General features: G+C 37.2%; 1 protein-coding gene across 1 annotated transcript in view; it reads left to right on the plus strand.

The window, feature by feature from the left end:
• GUCY1A2 (guanylate cyclase 1 soluble subunit alpha 2) overlaps positions 1–24,417 on the plus strand; it is a 137,414-nt gene that overhangs the window by 84,112 nt on the left and 28,885 nt on the right. The window contains exon 6 of the mRNA XM_068181390.1: positions 11,908–12,051. Within this exon, the coding sequence (XP_068037491.1) occupies positions 11,908–12,051 (144 nt within the window). The remainder of the gene's footprint in view (positions 1–11,907; positions 12,052–24,417) is intronic.

Here is a 24,417-nt window from a genome sequence, read left to right on the forward strand (position 1 = left end):
CAATCTAGAGATCAGCTTTCCTAAAGGACTATTTGATTTAGCAGAGTGTGTCATGTCTGTCTCTTAAAATTGACCTGCCTCTGTGACCTTGTTCAATCTGCCCTTCTGCCTCTTCACATAGTCTTGTTAATTCTTTCTTTTCCTACAGTTCTGATATAGAGGTGAAAATATGCTACTTTTAGCATAGAGTTAATAATTTAGACTTATCCTCGCAATCAGCAGAGGAAAGTTTGATTTTATAGGGTAAGCGTGAATTTTTTTGTGTGTCAGACGTTTTTTTCTGAAGGAGATTCTTAGCAGAGGTCAGATAACTGCAAGAGTTCCCATTCAGTTCATTGATTATGAAGAGAATTGGGAGAGAATAGCTAATATTCAAATTGCTGTATTAGACACATCTCTGAACTGAAGAGATGTGGTGAACCAACCTTCCTTCCTTCCTTCCTTCCTTCCTTCCTTCCTTCCTTCTTTTCTTTTCTTTTCTTTTCTTTTCTTTTCTTTTCTTTTCTTTTCTTTTCTTTTCTTTTCTTTTCTTTTCTTTTCTTTTCTTTTCTTTTCTTTTCTTTTCTTTTCTTTTCTTTTCTTTTCTTTTCTTTTCTTTTCTTTTTTCTTTTCTTTTCTTTTCTTTTCTTTCACTTCTTTCTTTCTTCCATCCTTCCATCTATCCTTCTTTCCTTCTTTCACTCTTTCATTTTCATTTTATTTTCTTTCTTCCTTCCTTCCTTTCTTTCTTTTCTTTCTTTTCTTTCTTCCATTTTCTTTTCTTCCCTTCTTCCCTTCTTTCTTTTCTTTCTTTCCTTCCTTTCTTTCTTCCTTTCTTTCTTTTTTGTACTTTTTCTTTCCTTCTATCTTCCTTCCTTCCTTTCATTTTCTTTTCTTTCTCCCTTCCTTCCTCCCTCCCTTCCTTCCTTCTTTCTCTCTTTCCTTCTTTCTTTCTTTCTCTTTTTTTTCATTCACTGTTTTCTTTCTTTCTTTTTCTTTTCTTTCTTTCTTTCTTTTCTCTTTCTTTTCCTTCTTTCCTTCTTTCTTGACTTCTTTCTCTCTTTCTTTCATTTTCTTTTCTTATTTTCTATCTTCCTTCCTTCCTTTCATTTTCTTTTCTTTCCTTCTTTCATTTTCTTTCCTCCCTTCCTTCCTTTAATTATCCTTTCTTTCTTTCCTTCTTTCTTTCCTTCTTTCTTTCTTTCTTTCCTTCTTTCTTTCCTTCTTTCTTTCTTTCCTTCTTTCTTTCTTTTTATCTTTTTTCTTTCACTGTTTTCTTTATTTTTTCTTTCTTTCATTTCCTTTTCTTTCCTTATTTTCTATTTCTTTTTTCTTTCTTACTTTCCTTCTTTCTCTCTTTCTTTCATTTTCTTTTCTTTCTAGCTTCCTTCCTTTTTTCATTTCTTTCATTTTCTTTTCTTTTCTTTTCTTTTCTTTTCTTTTCTTTTCTTTTCTTTTCTTTTCTTTTCTTTTCTTTTCTTTTCTTTTCTTTTCTTTTCTTTTCTTTTCTTTTTCTTTTCTTTCATGTTCTTTCCATCCTTCCTTTAATTTTCTTTCTTTCTTTCTTTCTTTCTTTCTTTCTTTCTTTCTTTCTTTCTTTCTTTCTTTCTTTCTTTCTTTCCTCCTTTCCTCCTTTCCTCCTTTCCTCCTTTCCTCCTTTCCTCCTTTCCTCCTTTCCTCCTTTCCTCCTTTCCTCCTTTCCTTTCTTTCCTTTCTTTCCTTTCTTTCCTTTTTTTCTTTTTTGTACTTTTTTTCTTTGTTTCTTTCATTTTCTTTTCTTTCTCCCTTCCTTCTTTTCTTCCATTTTCTTTTCTTCCTTTCCTTCTTTCTCTCTTTCCTTCTTTCTTTTTTCCTCTTTTTTTTCTTTCACTGTTTTCTTTCTTGCTTTCTTTCATTTTCTTTTCTTTCCTTCTTTCTATCTTTCTTTTCTATTTCTTTTTTCTTTCTTTCTTTCTTGACTTCTTTCTCTCTTTCATTTTCTTTTCTTTCTATCTCCCTTCCTTCCTTTCTTTTCTTTCTTTCCTTCTTTCATTTTCTTTACTTCCTTCCTTTAATTTTCTTTTCATTCTTTTCATTCTTTCTTTCTTTCACTTTTTTCTTCTTTCTTTCTTTTCTTTCTTTCTTTTCTTCATTCCTTCCTTGTTCCTTCTTTCTTTCCTTCCTAACCTTCCTTCCTTCCATTCTGTCATTTTCTTTTCGTTCCTTTCTTTCATTCTTTTTTCTTTCACTTCTTACTTTCTTTCTTCCTTTCTTTTATATTTCTTTCATTTTCTTTTCTTTCTTTCTACCTACCTTCCTTCCTTTCATTTTCTTTCCTCTTCTCTTTCTTTCTTTTCTCTCTTTCTTTCCTTCCTTCCTTGTTTCTCTTTCTCTCTTTCATTTTCATTTTCATTTTCTATTCTTTCTTTCTCTTTCTGTCCTTTTCTTCCTTCCTTTTTTCTCTCTTTCTCTCTTTCATTTTCATTTGCTTTTCTTTCTTTCTCTCTTTCATTTTCTTTCCTTCCTTCCTTTCATTTTCTTTTCATTCTTTCTTTCACTTATTTCTTTCTTTCATTCTTTTCTTTCTTTCACTTTTTTCTTTCATTCTTTCTTTCTTCGTTCTTTCGTCCTTCCTTCCTTCTTTCCCTCTTTCACTCTTTCTTTCATTTTAATTTTCTTTTCTTTCTTTGTTCCTTTCTTTCTCTTTCTTTCTTTCCCTGTTTCTTTCTCTGTTTCTTTCCTTCTTTCTCTCTTTCTTTCTTCCATTTTCTTTTCTTCCCTTCTTTCTTTCCTTCTGTCATTCTTTCTTTCTCTTTTTTCTTTCTTTCTCTCTTTCTTTCATTTTCTTTTCTTCCTTCCTTCCATTTCCTTTCTTTTCTTTCTTTCTTTCCTTCCTTCTTTCTCTCTTTTTTCATTATTTTTATCTCTTTTTTTTTCTTTCACTGTTTTCTTTCTTTTTTCCTTCCTGTCTTTCTTTCTCTTTTCTTTCTTTCTTTTCTATTTCTTTTTTCTTTCTTTCTTTTCTTCTTTCTCTCTTTCTTTCTTTCATTTTCTTTTTTCCTATCTTCCTTTCTTCCTTCCTTCCTTTCTTTTATTTTCTTTCTTTTCTTTCACTCTTTCTTTTCTTCTTTCATTTTCTTTCCTTCCTTCCTTTAATTTTCTTTTCGTTCTTTTCTTTCTTTCTTTCCTTCTTTCTTTCTTTTTTTCTCCCTTTCTTTCTCTCTTTGTCCTTTTTCTTTCTTTCTTTCCTTCTTCCCTTCTTTCCTTCCTTCCTTGCTTGTTTCTCTTTCTCTCTTTCATTTTTATTTTCATTTTCTTTTCTTTCTTCCTTTCTTTTTCTTTCTTTTATTCTCTCTTTCTTTCCTTTCTTCCCTCCTTTCATTTTCTTTTCGTTCTTTCTTTCTCTTTTTTCTTTCACTTTCTTCTTTCTTTCTTTTTCTTACTTTTTTTCTTTCATTTTCTTTTCTTTCTCCCTTCCTCCCTTCCTTTCATATTCTTTCTTTCTTTCACTTCTTTCTTTCTTTCTCTCTCTCTCTCTTTCTCTCTCTCTTTCTCTCTTTCCTTTTCTTCCTTCCATTCTTTCATTTTCTTTTCCTTTCTTCCTTTCTTTCTTCCTTTCTTTCTTTTCTTATTTCTCTTTCTTTCATTTTTTCTTTTCTTTCTTTCCCTTTTTCTTTCTTTCTCTTTTTTTTCCACTTTTTTCTTTCTTTCTTTCTCTTTCTTTCCTTCTTTCATTTTCTTTCCTTCCTTCCTTTCATTTTCTTTTCATTCTTTTCGTTCTTTTCTTTCTGGTTAGGTGAACTGAATCTCACCTGTGTAGATTACAGCTGCTACATCTTAGCAGCTTGCAATCTGTAAGATGCAGCTGCAGCTGAAATATTGCTTCTTCCCTGCTAGTGTCATCTACTTTTCATGTGTTTTATAGTTATTTAATAATGCTATAGTTTGATGCTATGTTATGGTTAATTCCCAGAGTGTATTTTAACTGGGCTAAAGGAATTTTTAGGGCATTTTAATTTCTCTCATACAATCAGCATCCACTCAAGGTATTTCTTCCTACCTTCTGTGATTATTTTTATATTGCCACTGGAGTAACTCCCATTGCCACTGAGCACAGATATTCTTTTGTCTCTCAATAGTGTCCCTTAGAACACTTTAGTGATTAATTCAAAGCTTGAATTTCTATAAATTATACGAATGAATATGATGATTGTTGCCAAAACACCTCACCATTGCTCAATCCCATTGAAACAATTAGTAACATAATTAATAGCTGTATTTTAGAATAGGGCATACCATATAGTTAAAGCTTGGATTACTTTGGCATCTGCCAAAATAGTGTGTTATAATGGTCTGTACTTGATAGTACTGAATGTGGCTGCTTGAAGAAGTAAAAGATGCCTTGTGATCTACTTACAAAATGTCAGGCACATAGAGCAAACTTCTTTCTAGCATTTTCATTTTGAGATTTACCCCCTAAAATAAAAAGATTATGTTCCTTATCCTCATATTTGCTGAAGCATCTATGAAAATCTTCACTGTCTGCAGATGCTTGATTGCTTTAAAAAGCTTCTTTTTTATCTGGGTAAGACCTTGTTGTCAGTATGTTTCACAGGTTTCCCTGTCTCCTAATCCATAAGGATGCTGATTTTGTCTTTTCCCTTGCTCTCACCCTCCACCACTGTGGAGAGCCCACTTCTATCCCCTCAAGGGTCATGAAACCAACAGGCCTTGGTAAAATGTCTCTCTCCATCTTTCTTATAAGCCCCATTTATACATCAAAGGGGCTTATAAACCCCATTTATACATCTCTGCTCCAATCTGGACAAGCTCAGCTCTCCCAGCCTGTTTTCCCAGGTGCTCCAGCCCCCACCATCTTGCTGCCCCCAATGAGTTGGATCCAGTTTATCAATCTCTGTCTTGTACTGAGGACCCCCAAAGTGGATGTGGTGTCTGAGTCTCACAAGTGCTGAGTAGGGGGGGTGATTGGCACTTCCCTGGCCTCTGTTCATACATCCAGAATGTCATTTGCCATCTTTGTTCCCAGGACTGGTTGCTGGCTGACATTTACTGCCGAGCAAGACCCCCATGGTCTCTCTCAAAAAGCCACTCTTCAGGCAGTTTGCTGTATCAGTTCCAGGGAAATTCTTTCCCAGGGACAGGACTTTGCACATGTCCTTACTGAATTTCAAAAGCTTCCAATTCATCCTGTCTGTACAAGTCACTCAGAATGGCAGCCCAGCCCTAGAGCAAAGTGACAATTGACCTGTCTCCCCCATTTGGTATCAACTGTAGGTTGATGCAAGTGCAAATAATGTTATTATCAGGAAAAACACCCCACATATTTTGTTATAAAAGACAGATATATTTTAAAATTCTAGATTTTTTTTTACCATACTGTATTTTGGAAAGTGTTAACTGCTCGGTACACATTGTATGCGTTGAGAATGCTGTGTCTGTATTTTGGTGGGAGAAGGTAAATGTGCATAGGAAACAGGCAAAAGGAGAGGTAGATTAAGCTGGAGAATAATGCTCTTCAGTGCAGGTAAAAAAATGACCCACAAACAAACTAGAAAAGTTCGTTTTCTCAGAGAGAATAGTTAAGTGATGAACAGAAGAGCATTAAACTACAATTAGCTAAAGCATTACCCCTTTCCATGCTCATTATTTCTGTTTTCTTCACTCTCAAGATCTTTAAGAGGAAACTGATATAATTTCAACTGCTGTTTGTTATTATTTCAGATTTATAAAATAAAGTTTTATAGTGTATCTCCCAGCAGTAGGATAGTTTCAGGCTATTGGCAGATTACTCATATGTGATAAGAAACAATTTAGTAATGATCTTCTCTTCAGCTAAACATAGCAAATACACTTTGTACACTGTGTCTGTAAACAGGGTGTGGAGCACAGAGAAATTGTTTAATATTCCAAGTTTCCTTGCCAACTTAAAATTACAGTGATTATGAACACATACTTACTTAAGCAGAAATAAATATTTCTGGTGATTAAAATAGCAGAAAGGGGGGAGCCCACAAGCAGGATTTGATGCATATGGAAACTCAATTCAATTGGAAGAAACAGCTGTTACTCTATAAAAAGAAGGGCAAGAAATCAAGACATGGCTAAAGAATATCTAAGTCTGGTTATTCTATCTAAACTTTATGTGTATGATACACTTATGTAGATTACCCATATATGTCAGTGGAAAACACACACAAAAAATTTGAGAAGCATAATATATTTTTCCTCAAACATGACCCTTTTCTCAAGTAAGAGAAATCTCTAACAAACATTTGATATGCAATTCTTACATATTTCCTTTCCAAAGTAATCCTATATTCTGGTCACCTGTGTGTAGGAGGAGTATCCTGTAGTTCTTTATCATGAACGGGAAGGCAGTCTCACCTTTTATTTCCAATTTATTTTAAAAAAACACTGTTCAACAGGTTATAAGGGACAGTGACATAAATGATTTTAGGTTAAATGGGTACTAAATATTACAACCTTATGAGTGAGATAATAAATATGAATGCAGCCCTGTGAGTATTTTAGAGATGAAAACAGTAGTACGTGAGTACCCTTCAGAGGAAGGTGAAGGATCTACAAAAGACATGCTGCTAAAGGTAGGTTTTATTCCTGAAAAAAGAAAGCAACTTTTGAATTTTCAGACCCATTTTTGGTATGTATTTCATTTTGATTGTAAACAAAGATGCCTGATTGATATGAGTATAATTTAACCCATTAAAAACACACAAACTGCACTCAGACTTATTTATGTCTCGTATCTGAAAAAAATAGTGGTGAGTACTCCATTGTAATAGTTCTAATACAAATTATATATTAGGTTTTCACAGGAAACCTGCTGAGAGAGACAGGACTAAAACTAGAACCAATTCTTCCTCCAGCTACTTCTTTCAATGTATTTAATATTTCTGATTGCAGTAGAAATTTCAGATTAGAATTGCCACAGAGTGACCCCTGCAATTATATTTTTTATGTTTATTTCCAAGCTGTGCTTTGAAAAAGGTTCTAAGTAGGACTGATTAGAATTGAATGTTTGAATTCCTGGATATTTTAGATGAAAAATCTTCAGCCTGCCATTTCAGGTTTCACTTACCAAATGGTGTCTCTGCCCCATGTATGTCACTCTGTGAAATGAAGTGTGACATGTCAGTTCTTTTGTTACCTCTAGAAGTTCAGAAAGTTAATGACTGGTGCATATGCATGAATTCAGGCTGAAGGATGCAAAGCAGGGATGTTACTTCAGTGCACCACATTTTCCCTTAAAAACTGTCACTGAAACAACACTCTGACTTTATATCCACGGAACATAATTTGGCTAAAACTTCCAGTTTCTCAGTTTAATAACGAAGGACAGCGCTAGGTTTAGCTACTGTTAGTTGGAGGGGACCTGTAGGAGCTGCCCAGGGATCAGGTTATTAATCTCTTTTCTCTGGACATTTTAGAATTGGAGAAATTACATTCTGACTTCTGTGCTACCAAATTGATCTGCAAATCATATTCCATCTCAAATGGTTATGAACTAAGGATAAGTGACTGTAAGACAATTACTATAGGGTTCACCCTCTGTAAAAATTACTGTTCACATCTAGAGCAGACATACAGTATCTACTGAAGACCAACAGAAGCTGGCTATATAGAAAATTACTTCTTGAAAGCAGAAGGTATTTTCGTCCTGCTGCAATTGCATGTGTTATCACTCTTCAGCATTCAGCGTTGGGATAACTATCTAGAAAGTTTTCCTGAACTGTAGAGTACACACAACCACTTCAACTAATTATTAACTTTAATATGGGATTTTTTGAGGGCCTGACTGGAAAACATTTGGACAGTTTCTGTGACTTGAGAGTTACAGAAGGCTTAAGAGGAGGCCTTTGAATAGCAGTGTAAGTAGCTGCAGTGTTTCCTGGACTCATTTGTTAGTTAAGAATAAAAATTCTATTATGCAGTTTTTAGAAGTGGGTCTAATTTTGAAATCCAAATTCAACTTCTCTTCTATGGTACTGTGTATTAATTCCCAATTAATGAAAACTCCAGTGAAGCTGGCTATGGTAAGTGTAAATCAGTGAAAAAGGATGAAAAGTTGGTAAGAGTAGGCCAGGCAATCAGTGAGTAGCTAGAACTATTAGGAGCAGTAAGAAACTATAATTTAATTCCAAAAGAAATATACTAAGTCTTATTAATGGTAAACTGTCAGTCATATGTAAAAACGGCTTTAATATTCAGAACAGAATATATTTCACTTTTTTAAAGAAGCAGGATAAGGCATTCCAGTCTTAAAAGATTGAAAGCAAAATATCTTTTCCTGCATATGTATCTAGGAAGAGTATAAAAATCAAATATACTACTACTACTAATGCATCTTAAAAGTCGCATTACAGTCAAAAACGCAGAATCTAGTTTATCACATGGTAGAGATTTCCTTTTGGACTTTTCATTGCTGTATATCATCATACTCATCAGGAGTATCAAATAGATCTGAGTGCAGCAATTTTTAGACACTTTGAGTAGTGTCTTCCTTTTCTTTTAATCCTATTGACATTGAATATTTATGGAGTAGGTTGCTCTCTGTTGTGCACAGTTTCAGGATCTACCCAGACGATTCTTTGGAGCAAGCTATAAGCAGTACTTTGTATTTTTAGTCCAATCGCTACTCCTCAGCTGAGACAAGAGAAATTCCCTTCTTCCCTGTGTGCATCTGACTCACTCAGGGGCCCAGCCTGAAATATTGAAATGTGATGTATTATTCTTGTTGCAGTCTCTAATTTAATGTCCTCATATGCCCTTGTGAAGTTCAGTGAGGTCAAGTGAAGATTCTGCATCTGGGTCAGGGCAATCCCCAGTATTGTTACAGACTGGTGGATGAATGGGTTGAGACCATCCCTCTGAAGAAAGACTTGGGAATACTGGTAGATGAAAATTAGACATGAGCCAGCGATGTGTACTTGCAGCCAAAGACAGCCAACCATACTCTGGGATGCATCAAAGAAAAATGTGGCCAGCAGGTCAATGCAGGTGATTCCTGCTCTGTTCTGGTGAGACCCCACCTGCAGTGCTGTATCCAGCTCTGGTGTCCTAAGCAGAAAAAGGACATGGATGTCTTGGAATGAGTCCAGAGGAGGGCCACAAAAATGACCAGAGGGCTGGAGCACCTCTCCTGTGAAGACAGGCAGAGCGTGTTGGGTTGTTCCACCTAGAAAAGGGAAGATCTTGTTGTGACCTTTGATGTATAAATGGGACTTGTAAGATGGAGAGAGACATTTTACCAAGGCCTGTTGTTACATGACAACAGTCATTGGTTATGAACCAAAAGTGACTGTATTTGATATAAGGAAGAAATTATTCACAATGAAAATGTTGAGAGACTGAAACAGGCTGCCCAGAGAAGCTGTGGATGCCCCATTCCTGGAAGTGTTCAAGGCCAGGTTGGATGGGGCTTTGTGCAGCCTGGTCTAGTGGAAGGTATCTCTTTCATGGCAGGGGAACTGAAACTAGGTAATCTTGAAATGTCACAACCAAAACCATTCCATAATTTTATGACTCCATACAAGTGGAACAAATGCAAATGCCATGAACAATCTGAATTACAAGAACTCCTGGAATTTTTGGAAGATTTGTCAAATCTGATTTTGAAGAAGGATGGAATCAAGGTTAAAGTTTGGTAGAGGTACTCATAAAAAAATTTCAGCTCCAATGTTAGCTGAGGAAAATCCTAGAAGTGACTGAAAACAAAGCTACAGAATGGTAAATCATTAGACAGGCCTGTCTCATCACATCCAGTTTAAACTACCAGGTCACTCTAAGTAGTCGTAGTCCTTCCCCTGCTTCTCCAGTATTGCTGTCAGATGAGCTCCATAGGGACAAGCATTTTAAAGAGAAATGGCATTATTATGGTTTTTATTTTTGTATAAAGATGAATATGAGGCAGCTTCAGTCCCATTTTCCTGGTAGTACAGTACAGTAAGTGTGTGGAATTTAGTTGTTAAATTACAGCTATGGAAATTTCCAAGGGGGAAGAAGCTAACAAAATAAGTAGTTTTGTCTGAATACTGCAGGAACAGTATATGATCCCACATCTATGCAGCCAACTTCAGTGGAAAAGCAATTCTGAAATTAGGTCATTCAACAAGGAGCAGAATTTATATTTAATTTTTGTGTTTGACATCATAGACTCAGCTCTTTCTGTAGTAACCCCTTTGAATCTCTTCCTACTGATGTTTATTCATGATTTTAAAGAATGACAATGGATTTCTGCTAATGCTTCCTTCCATTTTAGAGCATTTTTAAACATCTGTTTCTTCCAGACTGTCATTTTAACTTCTGATACTTCTTCTCACTGTGCTTGTTTGTTTTTTTTGCCCAGTTTCTACATTTTTCACCAGCCATTGCAATATTCTTGCCCATTCATTTATCTTTGGAAAAGCAAACTCCTAAACTGGAGGGCACTGGTAGTGTCTGCTTCTTATGGACAGACATCCTGAGATACGGCAAACAGGCAGACAGCAATATTGATTGCTCCTACGTGTTTTGTTCTATATACAAGTACTATTAGGAGCTTTCAAAGGTGTTGAAGGAGTTCTAATGGCTGTCTCAGCTCGGGAGAAACCTTCAGCCTCTCATCTGTATTTACATCCCCCTGCACAATCAACCAGAAATGTTAAGGTGGCAAATTTCACAATGGGCTTGCATCAGATGAAGTTTGGTGGTGCGAAGTGTTTGCTCAGCCTGTTCTAGGTTCATGCTCTGGGTACATTTACATGTAATGCTTACTATTTCAGGTACTATTTGTATTGAGAAACTATTTCCAGTTTATCAAGACTGGAAATTAATCTGAGAAGATCCAGGCATACTACTTAGTAGATTCTCTGCAGAGAGATGAATCAGCTATATTTATTCTCTGAATAACTCCTTTCTCAGTGCTTGCTTTTTTCTCACCCTAGTCTTTGCTGAAGCATTTTCTGGCATTCCTGTAGTGTTGTTTGCAGGGTGAAAGCCAGATTAGTTATGTCACAAAACCTAAACTAATCCTTGAGGTCTGCTTGGGCTCATGTTAATGGATTTTGTGTGAGAATGTTACAGATGTGTGAGCAAACAGACTGCAAAACACAATGCTGTAAATAAAGCTGCAGGCCTTGAGGGCTGCAGTGTTTCTCAGGCTGCCTTTATCCAGAGGCAGAAGGCTTCTCAATTCATTTTGCTTCCACTTCCTCCTGGGGGCCAGCTCTTTTTAAAGCAAATCAGAATAAGAGAGCAGTAAGGCCTGCCTGAAGAGACCAGAGGGGTCCGTCTGCTGAACTTCATGCCTGCAGGTAGGAAATGCAGAGTAAGACAGCCTGCATGGTAGAGAGAGACATCAATTCTTAATTGAAAATAAGGGGAAAAGATGCAGGCTAAAGTCTGTAGCAATAGCATCTATTCATAAATTATACCAGGAAGAGCTACCTGCTAATGAGAAGTTAGGTAGACTTCACTGTTTTTTATGGTAATGTTTTGCTTTTTCTAATTCTCTTCCTGATATAATTTTCTAGCATATCAAATACTAATTATGAATTATAATTATGTGGCACTACTCTTACCCAACAGCAACTCAGCCAGGATAGTATGAAATGAAGCTGCAAGCAATTTCTCATTTAGGAGAATGCAATTTTCTGGTTTACTGCTGTGGGAGAATGTGGTTATATCTCAGCTGATGCCGTACACTGTTCTAGACAATCTTCTTTGGTTATTAGGTGATAAACCACTGTGCTGTTCCTTGTTGGGTTTTCACTGTACCTGTTTGCAGACTCAGGTAATTATGCTCTTTTGTCTAATTGCTTATTTATGGATGTTTTACTCACATATTTTAAGCAACTATTTGATTGCAGCCCTAATGGCAGGGTTCCCCTCCCATTATCACACCATAACACCGGGTTTGTCTGATTGCTGCAGGTGGAAACAATAGGTGATGCGTACTGCGTTGCAGCAGGGCTCCATAAGAAAAGCCTTAGTCATGCCAAAGCCATTGCCCTGATGGCACTGAAGATGATGGAGCTTTCAGAAGAGGTTCTTACTCCAGATGGAAGCCCGATTAAGGTAACTCCTTTGCTCTTTATTCTCAGCTAGTCAGTGATACATGAAACTGATTCATTTAGTTGTGCTCTGTGCCAGAGAGTTTACACTTGCATCACTACGTCTGCAGCTCTGATGGGCCACAGGCCTCTTCTCCAAATCGGTGTGAACCTGCATAAAAGAAGAATCTGTGGTCTGCCTGCTCTTTCTCACTGTTAATGTGCTTCCTTCCCATGCTATGCCATTTCCATCCCCTACTTTGGTACAGGGAGGGAAAAACCAAATGTCCTTTTGTAACATTTTCAAGTTTCTCTGCTGTTCTGCTTCTTTTGGTGCTATAACAACATATTCAAAAGAATACCATTCTGAAAAAATACGTTGGACTATGCATCTTGAAGAAAATTCTATTAAAGCTTCATGTGAACATTCATTGAACACAAGCATTAAAAGACTGAAGATACCAGAAGACATAGCATTTTCAATTTTGATATAAAACTATTTCAAACATATGTTAATTTAATCCTACAAAAATATAATTTTGATTGATTTCTTTTTTTTTTGTTTTTTTCAATATCTATAGGCAATTAATATGTGCTAACTACACTGGTACATGCTGGGAGAGCTGTCTTCCAGAACCTCTTTGTATTTTCACTTTCTTTTGAGTTATTGCTTCAATTGTAGGGAAATTTTGAAGGTGTATGTTTTACTCTGAGACTCACTTTTTGTGACAGCTTTCATTACCACACATTATTTTTCAAAAAATTCCTCTTATTTTCACTGTCTGCATAAGAAAACCTGTAAAAGAAAGACTATAAAGACATTGCAGAGGAAATATGTATAGAATAAAGTGATAGGAATAACCATATCTTTTCAAAAAGTGCTAATAAACGTCCTTTAGAATTCAGAAGGAAAAAAGTCAGTTGATCATACTTAAACTGAAAGTAGAGGTACTGAGAAGCTCATCATAATTTCTTAACTGATCTGTTTTCAGTTTTAGGTGTACTAGATTTCAGGGCAGGAAGGATGGTGATATTGTAGAATATTGTACCTTGGTGCCTAACCTGGAAGCTGTGGTTAAAAATAAAGCTTGTCTTTCATAGAGGCCTATTCTGATTTGTTTTAAAATTTATTAAGATTAGGGTTCTTCTCATGTCGATATATTTACCCTGTAAACTATTGCCATAAGGACTTTTGGAGAAGTCTACTTTAGTTTGTCCTAGTTTAGATGTCTACTCTAGGATTAGATGAATCACTGCCTAAAAATGTGTGCTTTTTCAGTTGTCTGTAAGGGAAATCTATGTACTGAACCTAAATGTGGATGTCTATGCTGTGAGCTTCTACACTCTGTCACATGAGTCCTCCTACAAGTGGCAAGGAATGCATAGTTTTTCCTAGTGGCTATGTCAATGATCATCACAGTTAAAAACATACTCATAATTTCTAAATTCAGTTGGCATGACTTTTGCCTTCCAGACAATGTTAAATTGGCTAGAGTGATCCCTATTTTTGTTAGTCGGCAGTTTCTTACTTAAAAAAAAAACAAAAACATGAAGGGGCCCATTGTGCCACAAATTCCCATCAGCAATTGTTCCATGTGCATTAAAATGTCTTAAAGCAGCAGCAGGGGAAGTTCAGATTGGATATAAGGAAGATGTGGTCAAGCACTCAAACAAGGTTCTCAGGAAAGTCATCATGGCCCCAAGCCTGTATGTGTTTAAGTGCTTGGACAGCTCTGAAATATATGACTTAACTTTTAGGTTGCCCTGTGTGAAGGTTTATGGAATATATGTATTTTTTAATTACTTTGATGGATGTATTTTGTTGTCATCTCAATGCTAAATTCACCAGAAAGCAAGGATTTACTTTTTGTGGTTCTTGAAATATTCATCCCTGTGATAGCAGTGGATATCTTATTAAGTGACACTTCCAGTCTTCCAGTCTCAAACAGTTAGGATGAAAAAGTGAATGAATAAATTTTAAAAAGTACCATATCACATAAACAGGATTTTAGGATAAGATTTTTAAGTGCATTAGTAGATGATGAAACGAGGCTTGTTATGTGGGTACACAGTTATCATATGAAGGTACTAATTGTAGTGATCATAAAAAGAACTTGTTTGTACAACTGTGTAGGCTCTATGGATAATCTGCCCCTTAGAGCAGTGCTAGTGTGGGCAGTGAGCAGTGATGGACCTCAGGATGGTGGCCAGGTGTATGAAGCAGGTCTGGTTGGTATCCAGATGGTGCCCCCTGCTCTGAGTCAGAGCTCATAGCACGCTGATGAGAGAGAGCACCATGGTGTGCAGCTGACACCTACTCAGACATTCGGCACTTCCAGCAGAGCCAGGGGCAGCACAAACGCATGAGCAGGATGGGGACTCTCTGCCAGCACTCCTTTTACCTGTGTGAGCAGCCTGGGACTTGAAAGGTAATGAGAAACTGTTATTTTGCAGAAAGAGAGAGCGAGCTGTATTATAGCAGAATCCACAAATCCTATCATCAGTGTTGTAACACAGCCCGCCCTCTTAGAAAGAAATATTTGTAACAGAAAATGGGCTGATCATTCCCCTCTGAGTGATGGAGGAGGCTTTAGGTGCCTGTGTGATTTTTTTAAACTCAGTTCTATTAGAGACAAAATCCCATTACTTTAGAATGAGCTAAGGCCTTAGTACAAAAGAGGGACTTTTACTTCAGACACTGCATGTAGAGTTTCATATGCATTTTTATCCTTTCAGCATAAAATTTTATTTTGGAAGCACTCTTTTGATTTATATTCTGTACAGCTATTTATATGTAGTGCTTTATGACTTTAGTCTGAAAATATTGATTTAAAATTGCCTCCTACATTTAAGTGAGTGTTACTTGAGTTTAGGATGTGCTTCGTATTTTACTACATTTTTTTTAGATAAAGTGGAATTACATTAATTTTAATAGCTAGAGATAATACTGTAAGAGGAATTCTCCAGGGCATTGACCTTCAGTGAAAGGTTGCAGTGTAGATATGGAATTCGCAGAGAATATTATTACTTGGATAACTTTTTATCATGCTTCAAAGCTTACGTAATTGATCAATGTGTGGTGTATATCCCAAAGAAAGAGAAAGATCTCCTTTTCAGTTTTTTTTCAAAAGGGCTGCTGTGACAGAACATACCTAGTTTTCACTAATGAGATTTCCCGAGAGAAAATTATCTGCTTATTTTTGTGGTGTATGAAGTTTTATGTAATAGGGTCATGAAGAGATAAGAACTGGGAACTGAGAAGAAAAGTAATGATTTACATGAAGCTGCTGAAATTAACTACAATTATTTGGATTAATTGTGTGCAGGTGTTCCTGTCTAAAACATAATGGTTGAGCCCTACCACAGCAATTCAAAACACATTTCAAGATGTTTTGCTGCAGCAGAAAATTTCCATCTATATTTGAAATTATTTATGTTACCATAACATAAGAATTAGACCTGTAAATACTGTAATCCCAAGTTGAAACAAATACATGCCCCTACCTTTCTTTCTGCTCACTTTCTAATGACTAGTTAGTGAAATACTCTAAACAGAGTAGTGCTGAACATTTCTAGCTGATACTGGCTTCAATATGATTAATTTATTCTCAGGTGAGGTTGATGGGACCTTGCATTTGCATGGCACATAATCTGGTAATTGGCTCAGTTGTTTCTTTATAGAGTACTTGACACACTTGAAGCTTCTAACCTTTGGATGTGCATTGCCAAAGCTATTTTATTATTGGATTTGTAGGCTGCACTCAGTGTAGGCATTAACATCATCTAATTTCAAACACTGACAGTGTGAACAGGTATGGCTAAACTTGTTACTGTAGCTCCCTCTTAAATGAAGAGAGCTAATTTAGTCTGTATTCATCTGAAATGCTTGCAGTATCTACTTTATAACAAAATATATGAATTAATATTTGTCAGGTAAGTCCTACCTCAAGAGTGAACAGATTAATGACCTCTCAGGATGGATGATCCCACTGGAAGGAGCTGAACTGAAAAAAACGTTTACAACTTTGGTCAGTCACAGCTTTTCCATTTGAATTTTAGCTGTGATCCAGACTTTCTATACTTCAACTTTCCATATATAGGTGACAAATAAAGCTTTATGGGTAGAACCATTAGTTTAGCATATCTAAGATGTATGACCTTACAGCCATGCAGCTGCATTAGTTTTGCTTTATGTTGTCTATTTAAATACCTGTGATCATGGCAACTGAAACAATGAAAGCCTGAGTTTGATAAAACTCTAATTTCTGCTTGCCAGGTGGTAAATTTTAACTGTCATGAACTCTGACTTGTGAGTAAGGGCACAGAAGAGTCGAAAGGGCTCTGTACATTTTAATGGCTTATGGCCACAGTGAGTGACACATTTTCTAAATAACTTGGAAATGGACAATGAATTTTAGAGTGCGTAGCATCTTCTGCTGGTTCATTAAGTATTCCCCTTTGTATTTCAGTGATAAACTGGACTTGGGTCCAGGACCCACGTAGGAAGTGCCAACATTTGTATAAATGGGATTTCTATTTTCTAAGTGAAGGGGCTATTCCCAAAAACAGAGAGAGCAACAAGTGTTGTGTGTGTAATCCTTTTCAGTGTTTCTTGTCTTGCTTATTATTCAGCTTGTGGTGCACTGGTTTTGTAACACTTTAATGGTTCTATCCAAATGTACATCTTTACATAAGCAGCAAAAGGTTGTCTGGTTTGTTTTAAGTTGTGAAGGGCTGATTGCTGATGTAGGCATTCTCATCAGCCCTGTGTGAAAAGCTGCAGTGTTACTGCAATGCTCCTTGCTCCATCTCTGGTCTCCTAGCAACTTTGCCTTGTTCCTAATGTCTACATCAGACTCTGGAAGGTATATAATATCCTACTTCAGCCTGCAGAACTGGAAATCAGAAATATCCTTGTGTTGAAAGAAAAAATCAGAAACAGTTCCACAAAAGAAACCTTTGCATTAAGAGACTTGGAAGAGCTTGTAGTTTCACAGGTTTACCAGCATTAGAGCATCATGACAGTTTTGGGGAGCATTCAGAGCTGCATGTCAGGGAAGCTTGGTACTTTTTCTTGAGAGCATGTCTGGGAGATGGTAAGACAAAGTCAGTCCTGGTGATAATTCCCTGGACGTGGGAGAGTTCATGATTGCACTTCCTCAGTTTGGCCCAGTGCCTTTGGAAATGTAAAACGAGAGGAGCTGATTGAAGCACATTTCCCCAGGAATGTGGGAAATTGCAAGTTTTGTTAGACTGCTCTAAGGGAAAATTCACTTTCCTCAGCCCTCCAGTCATTTTCACTCAACTGCTTCCTTTTGTGTGATTTTAATAATGATCTTTAAAAGCCCCAAACTACATCCATTATTTGCAACTTCTTTTCTTTTGAAGGGACTTTGTCAAATACAGTTGTATGTTATCCCCACTGTAGGACAGTGTTACTGCATGTGTTGCAGTAACAAGGCACAGGGGGTTTATATGACTAGTGGGTGCACAGCAGCAGCTTTGTGTAAGAATCTGGTCTGATAAATGAGGCTGGCACTTAGTCTGCTGAAGAGGGAAGGTTCCCAATGGGTTGTTCATTCTTTCAGATGGCACACATTTTGGTTCTTAGGTAAAGTCTGGAGTAGATACTAAAGGTAGATTTTCAAAGCTACGAGGACTTGTTCTGCACAACATAAGGATCCACCTGCCCAGGCAGGGGCATGATATTGGGATTGACAACCTCCTGTAAGCGAAACTTGAGTAACTAGAAAGCTATGGAGATTTTTTTTTTTTTTTAATGACTGCTGGGAGAGAGAGACCTAAAGAGGAGCTAATTAATAACATGGAGATCAGTTGAGAAGAGGTTTTGTCATTAGACCTGGCCATTCTCCTCTCATGCCATGTGTTGTCTGACATTTCATCTCTGGCAAGTAGGAAGCACAAGTGCCATTCCTTCTACACTTGACCCTGTGGCAGAGATAAAACATGCTTGTAGAAACCAGGGCACCTTGTGAACTTTCCCACTGTTTATTAGTTCACAGTGATTACTACATGTTCACAGCTCTTTGACTCATGGTATGTAGCTCTAGCTGTGTGTGGAAACACCTCTGTAATTCAGTCATGCTTCCTGTTCCTTAAAGGAGGCTAAACCTTGCTGTGATGGCTGCATCTAGCTTGTAACTTTGTCCTGGTGCCTCACAGTGAGTAGATACTTTAATTTCCTTCTCTAGGTGCTGTAACTACATGCACATAGAAAACCAGCAAGGATTTCAAGGTTTAGATCCCTGCAGGGAGCACAGGATATGCAGCTGGGTCATGGGGTTAGCTTTAAGGTCACGGTGTGACATCTCTCACGGTTCAGCAGTCATTCCAGACACAAACGCTTCCAACTAACACTCCAGATGTTTGGCTAGTAGTAGAACTGGTTGGGGATTTTCCATAGCAAACGCATTTTGGCTGAGAACATTTTATGATAAAAAACAAATTACCAGCTTTTGTTAAATCACTGATCAAAACTCACTTCAGAGTACTAAATACCAAAAGTTACTGGGACAATGACCTGGGGGGGAAAAAAAACCCAGAACTTTAAAGAGAGTAAAGGATTGAACTTGTGTTCTTTATGAGGAAAAAGACCTCCACATTCTCATTTATCTAGGATGGAAGATATCCTATGATACAGTTTTGCCCCTGGACTTGGGTTGGGACATTTTTTGCAGCTGCCAGAACTTCACATTCTGGCTTTGACTGTTACAGTCAGTGGAGGACTCGCATGCTGAAGCTGAAATTTTCTGTTGTTATTATTGTACATTGACTCTTTATTCAGACAAAACCAAGCAATAATAACAATAGAAACACAACCCTCCAGGTGAATAAATAATTAAATCTGTGGTGTATACAGCATTTCAAAAGGTTGCTATTGTTGCATCTTTATGAAGGGAAGGATAGACAAAAATCTAAAGTTAGAATTGCAGCATGTACAATGATGTTATATGCTTATATGTAATAGAGATATAACATTTGAAATAATTCATGAATATTTAAAGAATTGGGCTAGGGAATCCAGGGTAGCGGAGTGCTGAAATTTTATTTCTCCTATGTCCTAAATGTATGTTCTCTTCTTCCACTGGTATATTTACTGTCATATAAAAATTAAAATGTCTGGTTTTCACTTTACTACAAGAGCATTTTTTCTCATCTCCTGGGATGGAGAAGAGATGAAAACTATTGCACAAAAGTTGAAAAAAGTAGTGATATGAGAATACACAAACCTACAAGGATTTATAGAAGATAAGCAGTAATACACTGAGAAACAGCACAGACTATGCATAAAAATAGTGCTTGATTGGCTTTTATGCAGTAAGCATGACCAGAAAATGCTAGCCTTGAATTGCTACCTCACTGGGCTAATAGGCACAGGTGATCCCAGAGGCCTCAGAGGGAGATGCAGAGATGCAAATGCCATGTGCTTTAAAGCTGTAGAGGTGGTTGCTACCCCAGTGTCTATTTCCAGCTGCTGAGGTGCTGTCAGGCAGCTGCTGCCCTGTGCTGCATTGCTACAGCATCTGCCTCTCCCTTCAGTGAGTGAGCTGTCAGCACCTGCGTTGTGGTCTGCCTGCTTGAAAATAAGGAAGCCTATTCTGTCCAGTGCTGGTAATATTTATTTACTGTTGTAATCTCAGTTATGTGCATTGTCTCTTCTAAAGAGGACAATATGTTGGAGATACCGTTAAGTCACTGATACCCAGTTTCTGTCTCTTCCCAACAGTTTAGTCGCCTAATCCAAATGGTTTTCTTTATCTGGAGTCACAGTGTGCCATAAACTGTACATTTTGGCAGTGAATAGGGCAAATCTACTTCATCCTGTGGTCTGACTCCTAGAAGAAAGGGATGGTATTATACCTGCAGCACCCTTACAGTGTGCAAACGTAACACATCCTCCTGGATAGTGCAGCTTGGGCATCTGTGGGTAGGTGACAGTGCTAACATAGCTCCTTCTTTCACCCACATGCAGCCTGGAGGAAAAGATTCAAGAAAGAGCCTTGTCCCATCTACTCCTTCTCCCCTCTCCCTTGTCTGCTACTGCATGAATAGTTTTGGATAAGGTGCAGCTGGAATTACAAAAAGAAACAAAAAGAAATAGAGCTGAGCTGCCTGCAGTGTTTTACACTGTATGACATTTGAAGGGCATTGTTCTCCTCTCCACAACCTCTTAGTTCTCTTGTCCCTTTAATGTCATTTTTCTGGGAGAACTATCTCACTGGTAGAAAGAGGCAAAGCTTTTTCATATTGCAAGGAAGAGCACCTCAGTTCTCCTTCTCTTTCTTGACCCTGGATTACAAGCAGAGCCTTGCACTGGGTCCCAGAGGAGCTGTCTGTGGGTTGTCTCATGGAGATCAGTGTCTTTCTCAGCCCTACTGGGTAATCCTGTAGAAATGTTAACCTTTATGCAGACCTGGGTCGATACTCTGGCATCCACAGTTACAGCATTTTTGGGAGCATCTGCTCTGCAAGTTCAAGAAGAAGAAAGTGCATTTGTTAATGGCAGTTCATTACTTGGCTTCCCCCATTCTCTCCAACGTGCACAGTTCAGAGAGGAAAAGTCAAAGTCTGCAGTTTTAAGCATCAGTTAAAAAACCCTGGGGCATAACTGTTGTCATTATTCTGAGCTAAACAGTGAGTCATTGCACTGTGCTATATTTGAGTGAACAGTTCAGATGAGGGGTGGATGCTGGAGGATTGTACTTGGCCTTCTGTTTGAAGCTAACAAGTTCAGCAACATTGTTCAACAGTTTCAGAATAGTTTAGTTCCCTAAGGAAGAATGCATTTCCTGTCATAAATAAATCTATAAACTAAATGTTTCATGGTATTTCAGCTTCCTGTCATATGAGACATAGAGTATTTTGGAAAAAATACCAATACTTCCAAGGGATTTGTGACAGCCTTTTCTATTCAAATACTGCCTTTAAATCTAAACTAGGGTAAAAGTAATTCAGTGCAAATAATCCTCATCAGAGACTTTATGTTGAATAATTTGAACTTTTTTTAGCATAAAAATCTCCATATTTATGTTGGATTTTGGTTTTGCTCTAGTATTATAAAAAGAGAGGAGAGGCAAAAACATTAGTTTTGAATGGAGGAGGAGGGAAAACATGGCACAAATCGTCTGAGGATGTTCAGTCCTACAATGTGACCTATTTCATTGCAGCAATAAAAAGAAAAAGAAAAGTGATATAAGAAATAGTGGATTAAAATGTATGAAGATTTCTCTACCTGGCAGAACTTGGAGGGGTCAAAGTGATCATTATCCTGAAGGAAAACCTGATTTTTGTCTAGCTTTGGAGCTTCATTCCAGGAAAAGAATCAACCCTGAGAAGGAAGATGAGATATATTTCTGAGATCTCATTTTACCCTCCTGCAAAATCTCCATGCTATAAAGTAAAAGCTCTGGATAATTTCTTGCTGAGATACAGTTTTCCTAGATGAATAAGGTATTTCTTGACATTTAGCAAAATATTCTAATACTTTCACCATTATTTTAATATCTAAAATGACAAAAACTGATTGGAATGAAGTCATCAAAAAATTACAAAATCACAGAACAACCTAAGGCTAGAAAAGATTTCAGAAGATCAGCTGGTCCTACTTTTTGTGCCCAGATGACATTATTGACCACGCTGTCCAAAGACAGCTTGAACATCTCCACTGATGGGGACTTCACCACATCCCTAGGGATGTTGTTCCAGTGATTGATTGTTCTTACTGTAAAGAAAAAAATTATTTTGTATGTTTACATGAAATCTCTCCTGGTGCAAGTTGTGCCTGTCACCCCTTGTCATGTCCATGTACCCTTTGTGACTTTCTGTCTTGTTTGTACCTGCCCTTTGAGTACTGGAATACTGGGATGAGTTTCCTCCCTTAGGTGCCTCTTCTGCAGGGAGAAAAGGCCCCACTCCTTCAGGCTTCCCTCACAGGGCAGACTCCAGCCCCAAACTGGACACTCCAGTTTGTCTGTGTCTTTCCTGAGCAGTGGGGCCAGTGCCGGGCACGGTGCTCTGGTGCTGCCTGACGAAGGCTGAGCAGAGTGGGATGATGACATCCCCATCTCTGCCAGCGATGCCCCTGCAGATGCAGCCCAGGATCCAGTGTGCCTTTGCTGCTGCAGCAGTGCTCTGCTGACCCTGCCAGCTTGTTCACCAGGACCCCCAGATCCCTTTTCAGAAAGGCTGCTTCCCAGCCACACAGATCCAGACTTGACTGAGCTCTTTAGTTATTCTGGCCCAGGTAATGTGATGATAGGTTTGCATTGTTAAAATTTGATGTTCATCTGGGAGACATAACATGTTCTTTACAACAGCATGTATTTTCACTTTTCTGTAGACATAGTGACACTTCTTACAAAAATTTAAATGGAAAGTGAGTAATTAAATACCTATGTGCCTTTCTGAGAATTTGTCTTTTTTATCATCTCTCTTTAGAATACCTGTTTTTCTTTCTGTGACAACTTACTTTGTAGTAGGTCCATTTGTGCTGCATTTTAAAAAAATGGATGAAAAAAAAATAGTAGAAACCTTTACCAGAAGAAAAAGAATCCTAAAAATAGGGAGATTTTTTAAACAGCCATACAGTTCTTTGGGAAAGGAGCTAACTGCTGTTGTTACTGCTTTACTACTGTCATTTCTGGATTGTGGCGCCCACTCTGTAGCCACAAACAACACTTTGCAGAATTAGAGTTATTGTTTCCTTTGGGAACATCAATATGATTTACTTAAAAGAAGCAGCAGACTTTTACAAAACCTTAACTTGAAGAAGTCTTTTTTTTTTCTTGACTGATCTATGACAGTGACAACAAATATATAAAATGAAATTACACATATATTTCCCTGTTATTCCAATAAGTGTTCCTGTGAGTTTCTTTAATAAATGCTATGATCTCAAGGTGTTATGATAGTCAGAAAATAATTGAGCTTTGTGGTCTGAAAATCAGGCATCTGGGGGCATTTCAAGTAGGACAAGGAAAACCACTATACACTCCAAACTTTAAAGTAGATAGTACACTCAAAAATTTATATTTATAGTCCCTGGTTATAGGACTTCGATCTTTTATTTTTTATTTCAGTTTGCATCTGTATATGTTTTTTCATCTTTCCCAGTTTACAGACCTGGTTGTAGGCCATCTTGCTTGCTTATAATGTTTTGAAAATGTGATCATCTCACAGCACACTGGTTGCTTGAACTTAGAGAACAGCTTCATTGTTCAGATGTCTTTTTGACCAAAATGCCTATTTGTTTAATCAAATACGGTCCAGTGTTTTTAGATCATTTCAAACCTGGTTTAGCTAACTACACATTTGTAAATATAAGTGCTTGGGAGCTGAACTCAGGTCCTTTTATTTGAGTAGAAAATCTTTTGCATTTAGCTGCCTTTGTTCAGATTTGAATTTTCTGAAGAGAAACTGTCTGACCATCAGTTCACAGATACTGAAAGGGATATAAATATAGAAGGACTGAACAGTTTCTTCTCTATGTTACAAGTCTATTCGTCTTCAATAATTTGCTCATGGTGGCTATTCTTAGCTTATATCCATCAAGACAACATGAAAATTTAGTGACCCTGTTCCTATATAAACTCTGAAACACTAATTAATTTTATTTCATTGCATGCTAATTTTAGCATGGGCAAGGTACTTTTCTAGGATGCAGAGACTGTTTCATTATTTCTAACTCCAAAATATTAGTCTCCTTTCACTTTCAATAATGACTTTTTCAAAGGTAAAATTAAAGATGGCATGGAGTTCAAACTTAGGGGTTTTTTTTCTTTATGTGTTTATCACAAAACATCACATCTCTTAGAAAACTATTTGATGTTCAAAATTTACAGTCTCACTTTTCTTAAACTTCAATGAGAAAAAAGCACGACTGCATACTGTTTGTCTCTCCCTAGAACCTTTTCTCTATCATAACTAAGAAAAAAAAAAATCTTCAAAGGCTTCAGTGAGTCCTTCATTTAACCCCATTTGTCTCCAGGGTACCATCCATTGCATACTAGGCTCTCTGTTATGTCTGCTTCCAAGGCCACAGTACTGGACTAGATGCTCTTTTGGTCTGATTCAGTACAGTTGTTCTTACATTCTTATCTAATTTATTGCCTGTTCCTAGTTACATATCTCTGCAGCTAAATGTCAACTCCTTTTTCTGAAGGAATGACATATTTAATAGCTAAGATAGCTCAGATAACAAAAGCAACAAAAATTCTGTCTGCTATGACTGAGATCATGGAATCTATTTCAGTGTGGTTACCCTACAGATTTTTATAGAATAGAATCATAGAATTCTGGAATTGTTTAGGTAGGGAAAGACCTTTAAGATCATCAAGTCCAACCATTATCCCAGCACTGCCAAGTCCACCAG

The sequence above is a fragment of the Anomalospiza imberbis genome, chromosome 2, assembly GCF_031753505.1.
Source record: "Anomalospiza imberbis isolate Cuckoo-Finch-1a 21T00152 chromosome 2, ASM3175350v1, whole genome shotgun sequence".
Classification (NCBI taxonomy): domain Eukaryota; kingdom Metazoa; phylum Chordata; class Aves; order Passeriformes; family Viduidae; genus Anomalospiza; species Anomalospiza imberbis.